Genomic DNA, 17,089 nt, shown 5'->3' on the forward strand with positions numbered 1-17,089 from the left:
CTTAAAGGACAAGAGGAGTGAAATCACATTTAGGATTGTTCGAAAACCGGCTTGATTTAACATGAGAGAACTGATGTTCTGAGGCTGGAACATCATCGTTCATCCTTGATTTAACTGCCATTAATCGAAGAAACTATCAGGAGTTACAATACAAAATAATTTCCCGAACGTTGTCTTATCACTGTAAAATTCAGTTTACGGAGACGCCTTGAAAAATTATCCTTAAAGGAGCATGGAAATGATCGGAATAAAATATGACGGGAGAAGTAGAACTTACGATTCTGAGCCCTGTGATACATATTCGCACAGAAAGTTTGAGCGTAGCGCGCAATCCTGGAGCGCGAGGGAGCTTTGAATATCGCGGCAGAAATGCCCCCTCACTCGACTGTCAGCCGCTGACGTCATATGGCCCCGCCGTCTTTTTCTTTCTTTTTTGCATTTTATCCGGAGTCGCGGCGCCTGCAAGCCGACCGAGCAGGAAGCGTTGTTGTTCATCGGACGTCGTGGAAAGGACAGGTGGTGAACTGAACACTCTTTAGGCGACAGGTCTGCTCTTCTTGACGAAACATCCTAAGCTCCGCTAGCTTCGATTTCGCCACACGAATGTACCGGAGGCTGGTAAGTGATGCTACTATGTGTGAACGAACATTCGGATTGAAATATAGTGCTTCTTCTTGGTTACAAATGCATAGTCACGAAGACGCGGCGCAGTGACCAGTGTTTTCACTTGAAGAGGTCGTCGACCATCATGACTTCTCCGTGTTGTGGTCAACACTATGGGCTCTAAACCGCATGGACACTGGCATCTCTGAGGCGAAAGAGCGGACCGATGAATGCATAGCTGTGTAACATTGCGCTTACCATACCGTACTGATACCAGGAGAGCAACGTCTCCACAAGCACAACAACATGGATACCAAAATAAAGTCAGTAGAGTTCTTCTGCTAGCGATCTGTGGGAAACCCTAAAACACATGGCCAAATAAGCATTTTCGTTCTTGAATTGTCATACGCAGCATACAACAATGGCACATGGAATAAATCTCCAACTGACAGGAATGTGATGCATTTAGTCGTATCATATATATGCTGCACAGACAGGCACAATACTGTTCACTAATTAACGACACCTCAGCACAATCGGAACAGAAACCACAACCGCGTACGATCCACATCAACCCGGGCTGTCACGGCAACACAGAGGCCTAGCCACACCTTTTACGTACACTGCCCGCAGTCTTGTTTTATGCAAAACGTACGAGACAAATCATGTAAGAACGCAAGTGAATGTCAAACGCAAATAAATAGCAACAGCCGTCTCAGTCGGTAAGTCGCCACGATTCCGGAGCTAGCAGACGATTCTGGCGGGGAGTGGACGTTTCCGGCAGCCAATGAAGTGGTCGGCCGTCTGACGTCACCATACGCCTGACTCGGCTTGGGGGAGACTGTCGCCGCGGAGTGCATTCTTTCAAACTAATTTTCTCAGGAAATTCGCGCTTTTCGAATGAAATATTTTGCGTGACAGTTTATGAACGTAGTATGTTCATATCAGGCGGTGAAAAAATATATGTTCCAAATGATTTCCATGCTCCTATGCGGCGCATGACCTTGTAGGCGGGGCCTGAGCTGCTGTCGTGATGTAAGGAGCACAGTGTGACGTAGGAGCGGCGTACCGTGCGAGTCAACCTAACTCATTCTCATACGGGCTCTCTGCAGGAGTTGAGGGGTTTGTAGAAGGCGGCCTTACCAAATATCTCTCGCTCGCTCTAGGGGTCAGTTACGAACATTGTGTTTGTGCAAAACGCTGGTTGTTTTCCACGGCAGCCAATACGGGGAAAATTATGGAAGTACCTTTCCGTGACCGTTTAAGGCAGCTATTCTCAATCGAGCCGGGGGGGGGGGGGGGGGGGGGGGACTCCACACTGTGGGGAATTTGAAGGTGTTGTGGGTGGAGGGACACCAGGTAACCTTCTCTGCACCACCAGGGAACCTTGCTAACCTTGTTAACCTTGCATACACTCCGCGTAGTATAGAACGCACAAAGAACTCGCCTGGAGCTCCTCGACGGTTTGTTACGACGGCTCCAAGGTAGGCACGACATAAACACAATAAAATTCTTTCTTCCCATTTTTATGCGTGTATTCTTCTAGCACAATTCTGACTTTTCTGTGCGTATTTTTGAGTAAATGTAGGGGGGGGGGGCGATAACGCTTTGACGAACGGCAAAATGGGTGCAGTAAGAAAAAAAAAAGTGAGAGTCGCACCATTACACCCCCGTACTTGAACAGTTGCTCTTATAAGAGCATTCGCTCGTATTTGGTTCGTCTTATTACGCTGCATGCAGCTAAGAAATTCTTCCGCTCCATTCGAAATAAAAAGTAGACGACCCCCATAGTGAAATGCACGATAACATTTATCACCCTGTTGTTTACTGCTAAGGTTACGCATCCCAATCTAGAAAGCGTGCTTCTTTATTTTTTTCGCTCATCGTTAAAAGAAAACTTGAAGAACTCTGTTAGCCTATGCAGGCTACAATGACAAATGTCTGCCCGGCCGTTTGAATAGACTGCTTCGCATTTACTGGCTGCATGCAAATTGCCCTCACATAACTTTTCGTCGTTCCATGCCGAAAAGGGGAAGACCTAACGGACTCCTTTCTACCCCAGTGATATCGCATACGCGCGCATGGTATTTCATTTGAGACACCCTGACTCGTACACGAATGAATCGCTCCTGGCTTCCTTTCATTATCGTTGACAAGACGGGAAGCTTGATGAATTATGCTCTCCGCGGAATAAAACCAAGACGACAAGTATTCTCAGATAAATCACATCGGTGGAGCGATAAGTTTCCCCGTAAATTGATAAGGTTAGGCTGGATTAAACGATTCTAAAGTTTTATTGGGGAATAAAATACCCGTTAATAACTCCAAGGGTGATCGAGAGTTATAGCTCGTCGTCTGGTATGAACCTAACGTGTGCATCATTTATTATTATTTCCCTCTTTCCTGAGTCCGAGTGAAGTAGGGCAGTCGTTGAACGAAGGATGCTGCATAAGTGGGTGTTTATGCTCTGTTTCCTTCATACATCACAGCGCGCGTCGCTGGAAAACTTCACGATTTATGATGTCTACATCACTAACACCTCATTGCATATTTATGGGGGCATGTTGTGTCAAGTGTGAGCAAGTCTTGCCGCTTGCTCTAGAGTGCACTCGTGCAAATGGCTCCGAATGAACTCCAGGAGCCAACAATCTTCGTCCAAGTTAGATACAAGAGAGGGCGGAACTGGCTTCGTTGCCTCTTTTTTTTTTGTTGTTGTTGTTGGTTTGTTTCTTGCAAGGAAAATTATCCACAGAAGTGATCAATTGCATTAGTGGACAGGTTATTTACTTGACGTGATTGTGTGACATCTAAGTAGGCACACCTAAATATGTAAGTATATACCTAAGTGTTAAAAATCTCAAACTATAACAAAAACTGGAAGGGAGTTGCCTCAGGACAGAAGCCGCTGATATTTCGAACAGAGACTGTTCTTCTTCTGGGCACCGTCCTCATCATTGGCATGGTATTTAAAGGGTTAGGTGTGACGTGTCATCTATATAACAAAAACTGGTGGCACATGACAACATATCTGGACCGCCATATTGGTGAACAAGTGTGAGTGATGCCAAAAGTTCCTATATTTTTATTTTATTACTGCTGGAGATATCCGTTCGTGTTACACATTAGACGACAAGGAATAACGACAAGTTATGTGGGGTGTAGCCAGTCCGATTTAGTCGTAACTCGCCTCCCAATTTTTTTCTTTATCCATCACCACCATCATCACCAATGTTTCACCTCATTTTCTTTTCGCCCTTGTTCTTTTTGTTTTTCTTTAGACTCGCTTTCTCGATTGCTGTATGCTTAAATAAATATTTTAAAGCGTTTTTATACTGGTAATTGTATTCTATGACCAATCGACGCGTGAAAGAAATGCCTGTGGAAATAAAAAAAAAAGTGTACACGGGTGCAGTATTCACAAGAGTGTACACAAGGTTTCTGTTCTAGCAATAACCTTTGTTTTATCTACTATTGACCATGCTGGTCCCTTTCATGCCTCTAATTAGCAATTGCTCAAACTCGCCTTCTCGCCGATATAATCGGGCGCTGGCGAATGGCCAACATTCACGTGGAGCGAAAGGCTTAGCCTTTCGATGAAGCTCGTACGCAGATGCAGAACTCCCAAACCTTCTAGTTCAAAACCAGCGTGACTAGCCTTCTTAAAAATATCTTAGCAAGCTCTTGAGAACTCAGGAACACGGCGCGCTTCTTTCAGAGTGGTTCTCCATTACGTCGTCCTCCTATATGAAGGAATAACGAAAAGCTCACCGCTATATATGCCTCGAAAGAAACTCCCTGCAAGTTTCGTACTACTATTCACAGTAACCGGGTTCCCCCGCATGGACTGCATTAGAGTGCCGCAGGGAAATGGCGTGGGCCGGGAGATTTTCTAAAGCAAGCTGAGCTAGTTCGAGTCAACAGAGGCCCTCCTTAAAAATGCAAATAGAGTCGTGCCTCGAACGACCCTGCAATCGAGATACTTATTGATCGAGGAGGCAAGAAGGTGTTGGTGAGCGATTTGTTTGCACGAAGAGTCATCACGCTCTACCAACCAATGCGACATGCGCCGATATAGTTACAGCCACTGCGATGGCGGAAGGAAGAAAGCTCGCCCTACAAAGAGCTGCCCACTTCACTTGAGTGCTGCTCGTAACTTAATGACATCCCTCTTGGAAATTCTCTCTGTGGGAGATTAGTCCTGTGTGTCTTGTGCTGTCGTTGAATGCACCTTGATTGCCGCGCAAAGCTCCTCACTCAAATTGTATTGCGCATACGAGGTGCGTATCAAGTGCATCTTGCGCGCAACGTATCTGTCGCATTTTGAAGAATATTGCGATGTGTCTCAGTGCTATTGAACCTGCTTAATTGCTCAGAAAACTACGCTCGTCACTGCCGTACGAATGTGTTGTTTCTTTCCGTAAGGTATACCTGTATCAAGAGTGCCGTAAAGTGTTTCACGCTGCTTTTTTTATATTTGTTTCTATTTTTATTTCTAAGCGTATAGCCCTCAGGGCAGAGCATTAGAGAAGGGAGCGGGTTAACACGTATTAAATAACAATGTGGGGTAAAAGAAAAAAAATCAATAAAATGACTGCAGAAACACCGCACAGAAACAACATCTCTTCTGGTTATCTGGCCCGGAAAGAGGTCTATATGGCCAACAGATCAGAGTCTATTAATCCAATCAGCTCAATCGCTACAAGACACGTGACCCTCCGACGCGAACGCCCTTCTGAACGTAGTTCTGGTTTCGCCTCATTTACGTAACAGGCTTTGGCGATTTATATCTCAAAGTACGTGCTGGTTTCAGGATTTTGGAAAAGAGGGTGGATTCAAATTATGGTCGCCTCCAATTCTACTGTCTCGCATCTTCGCGAAAACATCTAATTAAAAAAAAATATTGGGAAAGGGAAAACGCTGCCACAGTGCAGCATCTCGCGTAGAGAAACGTTTTCCCCTCCCCCGCATACAGATGAAAGGAAAACGGGAGTGCTTCTACTTGAGCGTCGAAAAACGACCACCGGATCGCCTTATTTTCAGACCCCTTCCTCGCGCTATACTTGTATCGATTTTTCATCTGAAAACGGCAATGTTGCCAGTGACCCCAAGGGATTCTTGTTATCTAATTTGTTTTTGCTTCTTCTTTGTATTATATTTTTTTAGGAACGGCAAGCCGACCATTCCGGCTTACCTTTCCCAAAATAAACGCATATCGCCCCCCCCCTTCCCCCAAGGTATTTGATCTTCTAAGTGCGTCAATCTCCCATCTTTGATAGTTAAAAGGTTAACGAAAGTTAATTAATGCATCGACAGTGAAGCTTGCCTGTGCCCGCCAAAGGTGGGCCTTTAGACGTAGAGTACATCGCTATTGGTTAAACCTGGGAAAAAGCGATGTTTCTAGTTTTAAAATTTACTTCTATAGTTACGACGGACACCCTGTATAAATTCTAGGGTTTCTCGTTTTCGGCATTTATTTTCCTGAAAATCCGAATGTGTTTAACGGCATCTATTTGGTTTCGAAAAAGCGGAGTTATTGGACAATAATATTTTGAACGACAAAATAAATAAATGCCCGACTCCGTGTATTTATACTATGTTACCGAAAAGAGCTTGAATCGGCGTTAATAAGATATTAATAAGGTAGCAGCGGGACGCAAGCGAATAAAATATCGCATAAACTGTTGACGCTGCAAGGGTTACCATAAGGATAAAGGCCTAGAACTCGTAATACACACACGTGTGTATCAACATACTTTCGTCTGTCATGGAGACACGCTCCTTCCTGTTAGCGACACGTAACTGGCATGGCCAGGGTGCTTAAGGCCCAGGTAGTAAAACTGGGATCAAGTGGAAGGAACGGAGGCATCTATAGAATGGAACACAAAAGGGTCACTGATCGTGCTCCGTGCCCACCCCTTGCAAAGGGCTAACCAGCCAGCGTTCTTAGTGACGTGATATCATCCTTCACTGAAAACACAAGCAATGAAACAGGTTTTTCATTCAAATATGGCAGCACCAGACATGTTTTTAGAACGGGAAGTGACGTTGAAATTGTATTATTGTTATTTTTTTTTTTGCACTCTCAGGAGAGAAAAAGATTGCTGCCGCTTTCCAGCAGTACCGATAGACTCCCTATAGGCACCTAATAGACCTATAGACCTAATGTTGTTGTCGCATCGCTTCAAGAAGCTGGCGTGGGCGGCTGTACCCTTGACTGGTTGACAGGCCAACTACTCTGTGCATCGTGGAGTTCCACAGGGGAGCGTCCTCAGCTCGCTCCTGTTTAATGTCATCCTGGCGCACCTCCCTTCTCTTCTGCCCAAGCATAGCCATATCACGATCTATGCTGATTACATTTGCATATGGACCTCTGCAGCGCGCGTGATGCCATCCAGTGTCGTCTGCAACATGCTTTAGACCTTATTGTGGCGTATCTTGCTGACCGTGGGTTGTCTGTCTCGCCGGCTAAGACAGTAGGTATGGCATTCACGCGCCGCTCCTTCACCAAATACCCCCTACTGCTAGCTGGCTCTAGACTGAACTACGTCTCGCATCATCGGTACCTAGGCATAATCATTGATAGGGGACTGACATGGTCTCGGCAGATCAACTCCCTCTCTGCTAGCGCCCGCATCTACTGTAATGTGCTCCGGCACCTCTGTGGATCCACATGGGGCCCGTCCTGTGCTGACCTCCATCGTGTGCATTGCTCCCTGTTGCCTGGCGTTATGCGCTATAGCCTGCCTGTCCTTTATGGGATCTCCAACACTCACGAGCGGGAGCTGCTCAATATTCAAGCCAGAAACCTCAGTCTCTGTTTGGGAGTGCCAAAGACAACGGAAACCTTCTCTGTTTTGTCGGAGGCACGCGAGCCATCGGTGCTTATTATTCGCGATACTTCGCCTTACGCGCGTACACACGCTATCTTGCCCGCCAGCCACCTCTGTGACATTGCGCATCTACATATATATCTGATATCTCGCGTCTGCATTCGGTCAAGCTATTTGCCGTTTACGAAGCAACATCCCCTCAACCTCAACCTCGGCCCGGACCTCCTATGCGCCACCCATGTGGACACTTCACTACCCCACTGTAGAAACGTCAATTCCGGGCCTTACGAAAAAGAAGGTTGTGCCAACTGACCTTGCACCACATCTACAGTCACCACCGGCATCGAACCCACGTATACACCGATGCTTCAGTTTCTCTAGTTGGGTCGTCTGCTGCCTTCTGCATCCCAGAGGATGGAGTTGAGCACGGCTTCAAGCTCCCTCTTATGTCATCTGCTGAGGCCGAGGCATTCGCTTTACTGGCCGCTTCGAATCATGTCTCCTCGTCGGCGCCCAGGGCCTGGACGATCCTCACCGACAGTAAAGTGGCTCTGAAGGCGCTGGCCTCTTACTCTGCTGCAGTCATCAGTGACACCTACAAAACGATCATCGCCCTGCACTCTGAACTTGTATACCTGGGACACGGCGTGGTGTTCCAATGGGTTCTGAGCCATGTCGGAATTTCAGGTAATGATCGTGCTGACGCTCTTGCTCGGCAAGCCCACGACGCTGAGCAACCAACAGTCTTTCCCCTTGCGCACTCTATGTGTCAGCTGAAAATCCACCGCTTCATTGCCAACCGCACACAGCTCTTTCAGCAAGGAGCTATACGAACCAATGCCTTCCTTAAATCCATTGATCCGTTAATGACATATACTGTGCCTGGCCGCATCCCACGCATCAAGGAATCGTTGCTTCATCGGCTGCGGCTGAATGTGGCACGAACTCCACTCCTCCTATTTAAGATGAGTCAGCATCCATCGCCTCTTTGCCCCACGTGCACCGTAGAAGCTCACATGCCACACATACTCCTTGCTTGCCAGCAGTACGGGTATCACCGGTCGAGTCTCCGGCGCATCCTTGCTGATCTGTGCTACCGAGAGCTTTCCCTCGCGGTGCTACTTGGCCCTACTCAGCACGCTGAAGTCACGTCTGCGCTGACACGATTCCTTCAGGAATCTAAACTCCTGGGCATTCTCTGATACGTCCTATGCGCAACGATTAGTGAAGGAGCTGTTTATTCTGTATTTTTTTCATAATTTTCTGTGTCTCAGCTGCTTGTATCTGCTTTTGTTTGCTTGATAGCTTTCGGGAATAGCAAGCCTACACCGTGGCTAACCTTTCCCTTCTCTTTTTTTTATTTTGCATTAAACATATCCCCCCCCCTCCTATAGACACCGCTATGTTCGGATTTTTTCATAATATGCCGATTAAAAAAACTTTCGGGGGACATTTTCCGGTATTTTTCGGTAAATGCCGAAAACGAGAAACCCTATATATAACATACCCAAATGTTCCTAGGGGGCGGGATAATGTCCGTGTTGTACATAACGGCGTTACAGCAATCGGTACTTGATTTTTTTTTTTTTTTGTAACGAAGTAGTAATCGCGCTATCTCTTTTAAATTGGTGACGGGACAAGTATTTCGACTACTAATGCATGGTAGTGCAATCCTGTAATATTACGATACACACATAGCCCAACGACGACGACTTCACCTACTTTTTTTACTTTTGGCACATCCAAAGGGGCTGTATACACGGGCCCACGTGTTCAGTAATTGAGATGATACCCCAAGAAATGTTCCATTGCTTTCTTGAAACCTAAAGGGAATTTCAGCTTTGACTGAGGACAGTGTTGTACCCGTTACCGGTTCAGGTCTTATGAACAGTTTGTGAACTCCAGTCGTACAATCTCATTCTTCAGTGCCCCACTCTCACCCTCAACGCATTAACCTCATGCTTTTCTTTTAAAGTCATCTTCTGTAATCCATCTCATCATTCTTTCACCGTTTGTTAGTCATCATTTTTGTTGTCATCTTTGTCTTTAATCTATCTCATCCTTCTTTCACCGTTTGTTAGTTTATCCTTTATTTCCTAATTATTTTCTTTTCTTTTTTATTTATGTTATTCTTCTTTGATTTATTTTCTTTCTTTGCGGAATAGGAAGCCGACGTCCCGTGTGGCTGACCTTTCCCCCGTTTTTCCCCCTTTCGTCTAATAAATATATCCCCCCCCCTCGTTACCGAAATATGGTATCGCGATACCGATACTCGTTACTTGAGTAAAAAGTATCGAAATACCGATATCGATACGTCATTTTAAAGTAACGGAGTACCGCTACCGTTACTAAAAGAAGTAACGCAATACTTTGCTCGATACTTTTGTTGGAAATGCGAAGATGATGCAACATAGAAATCTTGCTTGCGTGAACATGTTCATATTATACAAATGGGGTGCGCACCCTATTTGTATAATATGAAATTGGGAGCAGACAGTAGTTCGGTACAAATATAGTATATTGATTGTGTAGCTTGAACACTTTGCTTGACTTTTATCAGTAGCTTGTTCGCTAAGTCTTCTTCTGCCATCCGAGCAGGCCGTGGTCTCTCCGAAAGCTGACACAGGCCAATATGGTAGTTATGTTAGTGTCAGGCCCACACATACCGTGTAGTCCAACAACAACAACAACAACAAATAAATCATGACTATGGCCTGGGGTGATTCACCGCTTGAGAACAGTACACTACCCCATTACACGAGAAACATGAGATGTGAAATATGAAAATGAAGTTATGTGCAAGTACAACTCTTGAACTCCCGTCCTCTGGTTGCGCAACGCTACGTCACACAAAAGGAAGAAGCACATGAAAGAAGCGCCAATGGTCCTTGAGATGCAGGGGAGGACCCTACAGCGTCTGGAGCAAGCCGGTAGCCAAGAGGAACTCCAAGAACATCAGAAGACCTCGACGGTGTTGCACATGGCTCTGACATGGGCCAAGAATTGCAGCCAGGTTGAACGTCTGTCGGCTAGCACCGCTCAGCTGAGCACAGGGTTCCCGCCTCTCCGTTTCGTAGAGCTTACATTCTATTAGGACGTGCTCAATGTTCGCTACGACGCCACATTTGCAGCATAGGCAGCTGTCACAGTATCCGATTCGGCACTTGAATTGGGGAGTGAACGCTACGTTGAGACGCAGCCTGTGCAGGAGGGACGTAAAATAGCGTGGTAAACGGTCAGGAACTGAGAAGGACATAGTGGGATCCATCGAATACATGAGAGACCTGTCAGTGATGTCCCGGCTCCACTGCTGGCGAGCTAGTGGCTAAATGAGCTCATTCAGAAGTGATCTCCTGTCTCCTCTTGATAACACCGTTGGTACAACAGTCCGAGACTGCTGGGCAGCCGTTGCCGCTCTGTCGGCTTCTTCGTTTCCGCTCAAAACACAGTGACCCGGGACCCACTGCAGGGATATATGATGACCGTGATCGCTTAGACGCTGAACCTAATGGAGGACATCAGTGACAACTGGGGCGAGCGATCCACGTATTCACATGTTGGCTATACATTGAAGAGCAGACTTTGAATCTGAGTAGATGACCCAGGCCCGCGGATCGTCACAGGAAGTCTTACGTAGAAACAACAAGATAGCATATAGCTCAGCCGACGTTGATGATGTGCGATGTGAGAGACGGTATCCATGTGACACACCGTCACTTGGAATAACAAATGCAGACGATGAACATTCATGACTGGACGATCCGTCAGTGAAAAATGCAGTGTGGTCAGAATATCGACTGTGCATCATATCCGCTGCAAGCTGTTTCAGAACTGATGTAGGCACTTGGTTTCGTTTGACATTAAGACCAGGAATTGACAATGCGATCGATGGTACTGGAAGCGACCACGGAGGCGTCGTGGACACCACTGATCTTGCAGAAAACGGGGCAACCTTAGGTTTCACTTCCATGAAACAGTTGTATGCGTTACATTGCTTCCGGCGACAAACTTTTGCTATTAGTGAATGGCGGCGGTGCTGTGCTCTGAGGCGCAAGTAATGGCGAATGGTCTCCCTCTGCCGTAAGACTTCAGTTGGTATTTCGCGGGCTTCTGCTATCACCATCCGCGTTTCCGCAGCTATCGAGACGCCAAGACATACCCTTAAGCTCCGTGCTAGAATACACGGCAGTCGTTGTTCTTGCGGCTATGAAATTCTGTGCAAGACTGGTAGGTTATATAGCAGAGTCCCTCGGACTAGGGCTTTGTGGACGGTCAGAAGAGACTTCTCATTCATTCCCCACTTCGTGCCAGCAAAGTGGCGAATGACGGAAATCCACCGGTGTGCCTTTGTGTCCAGGTGATCGATGTGTTTCTTCCAGGACAAGTTGGAGTCTAGGATGACACACAGAAATCTATAGTGTGCTAGAGGCGTATCGCCAAGGAAGAGCTGATACCGATGCATATGCTTCCGAGTAAAAGCCATGACTGCTGTTGGATCTACGGATCACCGCCATTTTCTCAGTTGATATATCCATGCCTGCCTTCGTTAGGTACCGCAAGATGTTATCCAGGGAATGCTGAAGACTGCGTAGGATTGCAGGCCTCGATTTCCCAAGAGTTCAAATGCAGACGTCATCAGCATAGATAGATATATTGACTTTAGGGGCGATACAGGACTTTAGGCCTGCCATTACAAGGTTAAAAAGGATAGGACTTAAAACGCTGCCTTGTGGTACGCCCTGAGTCAAGACAACTTTCGAAGTAACTCCTTCTTTTGTGCGAACAGTGTTTTGTGGCGCGAAAAATCAGCCAGCCACAAGAACATTCTGTCAGGAACGCCTGCTTGCAACAATAGATGCAGAACGTTGGCATGACTGACGGTGTCGTAGGCTCTCTTGACGTCCAGGTACACTGCCATTACTATTTTCTTCTGGCTCCTCGCTTGCTCGACGGTGTTGACGAGATCGAGAACAGAGTCTATGGAGCTACGATTCCGACGGAAGCCTGCCATCTCTTCGGGGAAGGTACGATGACCCTCAAGACACCACTCCAGTCTATGCAAGACCATTCGCTCCAAGACTTTACCAAGACAACTCGTCAGGCTAACTGGCCGAAACGATGGCTGTGTAGTCCAATGACTAAGGAAACCTATCGGAAGTTCCAGTACCACAGTATATGTGAACGTGACTCAGTGCGACACGGCAGTTCAGCTGTGGATCCAGAGCGCACTGTCAAGAACTTTACCTCTGTTCGTTTACTTCAACTCTTTTGTTCAGCTCATAGAAAAATGTCACCCCCTCCCGGTCTTTTATGTATGTTTATATTTTAATTTTTCTTTTTTCTTTCATTTAGGGGATCTTTGTGGGAGTAGCAGAAATCGTCAGGTGACGAATTCAATATGTTCCGTTTTCTCTTTTTTTTTATAATGAAATTCAAACTTTGTTGAGCTCAGCGTGGTTATTTCCTCCAGGTTCGAAGAAACAAAGTGAACATGTGTGTGGTATCATTCACGCTACGGAGCACGTAGGCGTGTCAATAGGCTTCTTGTCGAGCGCTAGGCGGACCAGTGACAATGGATAAGAGTAAGGAATATGACCGATGAAGAAAAGGTGGGGCACTAAAAAAGTATCGATATCGATAACGATACGGAGATCGCGTTACCGTAAATTAGTGCGGGAATACTTTTCCGATACCGATTTAGAAAAGTACCGCAATCCGCACTCCGATACCGAAAAAAGTATCGATTACTGTAACGGCGTTACGTACAACGCTGCTCTCAGGTAACTAGTTATTTTTCCGTTACTATTATCTGCTTCACGGGCTCTACAGCTAGCATGCACGTCCTCTCTCATCAGGAGTCGAGTCATATGTGCAGTTGCCATTCTGTAATCTTAAAGCAGCCGCAGTAATACCACTTCTATAAGAGGGATAAGTTCTAACGGAACGGATCGAAGTTTCGTACATTGAGAGGCCATGCAGCCTTGCCCAGCAATCTGCGAGAGCGTGTTTCCCAAACGGACATCAGCGACACAACTATCTCAAAAGATACTGGTAAAGTAGCGCTAATGCAGGCGAGCTGGTGGAGAAACTCCGTACTGCCCAAACTCAGGCTTCTTTCTGTACAAAGTATCCAAAAAGACTTGGTTGTCACGCACGTTAGGTCAGTCCCACATATATCCCGACACTCCTTATTTGGAAAGAAGCTTCGTGACAGTGAGAGAAAATCCCGGGTTCATCCGTACATGGAAGACCTCGAAGGTCACGCCATTCTTGACCTGACGTATTCTGGGATTACACATCTGGGTGAGGTTACTGCGTCTTTGGGACCCCTCCTCATACTTCACGATGACATTCACACTCAAGGCCAGCGGAAAACACAGTAACACGTAACTTGTGGTAACCAGTTACTGATTTTTGTAACGACATCTGTTACTAGTTACATGTTTTAGAAAAGTAACTGAATCGTTACTTCGTTACCGAAAAAAAGTAACCGGTTACCAGGTAATGAGTTGCGTACAGCTCTGTCTCCAACTTCTTACACACACCGTGTCCCGCAGGAGCTGGCTGCACCGGTGCTGCCGATGTCTTCATTCATTCATTCATTCATTCAGTCTCCCTCTCTCTCTTTTATCCAAGATAGGTACCTTCCCTATACCACGTTTCCGTGCTGTAATATCGGTTTCTGCGCTCGACTTGTAAGAGCCTAATCAATGCGTGCAGTGTATGCCATAAAATATCTCCTTCTGAGGCAGCACACAATAGAGTAGTAATCACAAGAGTAGCCCGTCTACTAACAACCAGTTCTTTCATATTTCCACGCTCAGCCATATCCCATTGATTCATCGCGTCGTCGAAACATATATGATCCTCATCACTTTCTCATCCCTGGAACGACCCACTAATGCAAAGGATGCAAATGTCGGCGTAATGTATCCTCGGTGTGTCTGATGGACATAAAAGTGGTGTTGCTTCCAAACCCTGCATGGTTCAGTTGTCATTCAAAGAACGCTCCTATCATAAATTACGGATTATACGTGCCCCCGCATTTATGATGCTGGGTACATGCAAAGGATGTTCGCGTGCTATCGACGTCGCGCATGTGTGCTACCGCAACGCGAATATGGCTATAAAATAGCTTCGAGGGCATCAAGATGGAACCTAGTATGTAATGACCATCTCCCTCCTCGTAATGGACTTATGGTCCTAGCCACGCGCACCCGCTTTAAGCCTGAAACTTTTACCGCATAGAGGGGAAAAAAGTTTATGCTCGTTTTTTTCTGCTTTGTACTTAAGTCAGTGTCTTGTACGTGTACGTGTCCTGTTTAGGCGGTGCTACGTGGGTCGCTCTCTGAGTGCGCAATATGAACGAAGACAAGAAAGGAAGCACAGTGAAGTTGAATGTTCTCCTGTGTAAAGAGTATACGTACGGTGTAGTCTAGTTTTTTTTTTTGCGTGTAGGATATGTGCAAAGTACAACAAATGATATTGAATTCCCAAGCAGCACAGAATATTGGACCCATATTGGCTGGGCATTGGCGATACGGGATTAATATGGGACCGCTTTTGCCAGGATTTCCCCCTTTTGGCTCAAACTTGGAAATATGGGCCCCATATTGCAAAGTTTGAACCAATATGGGAAAATGTCGGCAATATGTGCCCCATATTGCCTGTGTACACCCCATATTGGCTGAAAATGCAGAAAATGCTACGCACCCGTGTTGGTATGCCCATGCAGCACGACAAGATTGAACGTTGAAGCGTGTGAAATGCCCAACTCAATACGTCGTTACCAGAGCCGTAGCGAGCCAGAGCCTGCCGGGGAGGGGGGGGGCGAGAGGGGCAGCCGCCCCGGGCGCCCTCGCGAGAGAGGGCACCGAAAGGCAGGCCCTGGCAGGTTGGTTGGACAGGATAAAGCGGGAACGAAGAAAATTTGAATTTACGATCTCGGCAGTGCGAATAAGCGTTGTCATTTCTTTGTTTATAGGGCTTCTGACGGCAGTGGGTGAGGGGGGGGGGGCTTCAGATTTACCCTGCCCTGGGCGCAAACTTGCATCGCTACGGCTCCGGTCGTTACACCCAACAACTTCTCGCAGATGATACACATTGTTCGAAACAGTCAACATATCTGGCAATCCCACTGTAACATGCACTGCAACTCAACAACTCAACTTTCCGCGTGCTGCCATGGGGGAAAGAAGAAAAGGAGGCGCCCCGACGGCTCTTCGACAGAAGAGAGAAGCGTGGGGCAAGTGACGTGAGGGTAGTAGGTGAGCTGTAGCTTCTTTGGAGCCACGTGGGGAGTCACGTTACCTTAATGGCCCGATGAGAGAGAGAGAGATGTATGTAACCGAAACCGGAAATCGAGCAGTGATGTCATTGTTAGTGGCCCCCAGTCTCGGCTTCACTTCTCAGAGCAATAGGACTCCTCCTCTCTCTCCTCCATGGCTCGCCTGAAACAGCCGCCATCTTGCTTCGCGATGCTAATCGGTCGAACCGACTAAGAGCGTGGTCGTTTGAGCGAAATCACGCGTCCTACAACGCCTCCTACGAGTCCTACTGTGCTTGCGCGACACTCGGATCGGACGTTTCATTCGGGCTAAAATGTCGCTGGTTTCTCTAATGACAACGGAAACGGCAGGTCAAGTAAACAACACAATGTTTGATAGGAAGTTGTTGCTAGACGAGGAAGAGACCAGGACACCTGTTCGCTGGATGCTCGTCACAGAGCAACTGAACGAGCGCTGATTTATTTCTCGAGCGCCTTGGCAGGCTGCGCGCTGACGATGATAATGGCGCTACAGCTGCTCCCCCCCTAAGGCGATGCAGGATTGCGTCGACTGATGACGAGGTGCTTCGCCAAGGAGACTCGACGGTTGGGATTACAGGTAGCGGCCGGGGAAGGGGGAGAAGGAAGAGAGTCGTCGATGAATGAGACAGCCGGGATGGTACCGCCAGGTGGGGCGCTGTCGAGCCATGCTGGTTTTAAACGCTCGATGTTGATGTTGTCCTGCCGTCCGTTGATGAGCACAGTGAAGAATGAGGCCGACCTGTGCAGTACAGGGTGAGGGCCGGTGTAGGGTGGTTGCAGAAACTTCCGGCCGCTGTCACAACGGACGAAAACATGCGTGCACCGGGACAGTTCGGGGTGTTGATAGGCGGGTCTCCGTGCAAGCTGGCGAGTAGACGCGGGGCGTAGAGAAGCCATGGCACCCCAGAGGCGAGATACAAAGACCGCCGGAGAAAGGATAATGTTCGGGGCTGGCGCGACAAGGTCACCGGGGAGTCGGAGGGCCGAACCGTACACCATGTCGGCTGAGGTTGCCCCGAAGTCCGGCTTGAAGGCGGTGGGGATGCCAAGGAGGATGACAGGTGAGAGAGGCGGAACCCGAGACGGGGAAGGAGAGAGACGACACAACAAGAATGTCTCCTTCCCCGTCTCGGGTTCCGCCTCTCTCATCATGCACCAGCTTGTCAGCGCCCTGTCACTTCTTTCGAGGATGACAGGTATTGCCTCAGGTCAAGGGGTCTCTGGGGTGGCCTGCAACGCAACCTTGATTTGACGATGTAAGCGCTCCACAAGGCCATTAGATGAGGGATGATAAGCTGTGGTACGGATACGGCGGGTGCCGAGGGTATTCATGAGATTTGTAAACAAC

General features: G+C 47.4%; 1 protein-coding gene across 1 annotated transcript; it reads right to left on the reverse strand.

The window, feature by feature from the left end:
* Window positions 1-16,245: 16,245 nt before the first annotated feature.
* Window positions 16,246-16,740, reverse strand: LOC135384987 (uncharacterized). The gene has a single exon (XM_064614166.1). The coding sequence runs from the start codon at window positions 16,738-16,740 to the stop codon at window positions 16,246-16,248; it is 495 nt and encodes a 164-aa protein (XP_064470236.1).
* Window positions 16,741-17,089: the final 349 nt, after the last annotated feature.

This window comes from Ornithodoros turicata, chromosome 2 (genome assembly GCF_037126465.1).
Source record: "Ornithodoros turicata isolate Travis chromosome 2, ASM3712646v1, whole genome shotgun sequence".
Taxonomy (NCBI): Eukaryota; Metazoa; Arthropoda; class Arachnida; order Ixodida; family Argasidae; genus Ornithodoros; species Ornithodoros turicata.

Coding starts and splice junctions, on each gene's coding strand:
- LOC135384987 (XM_064614166.1), bottom strand. CDS start 16,740: ATGGTGTACGGTTCGGCCCTCCGACTCCCCGGTGACCTTGTCGCGCCA.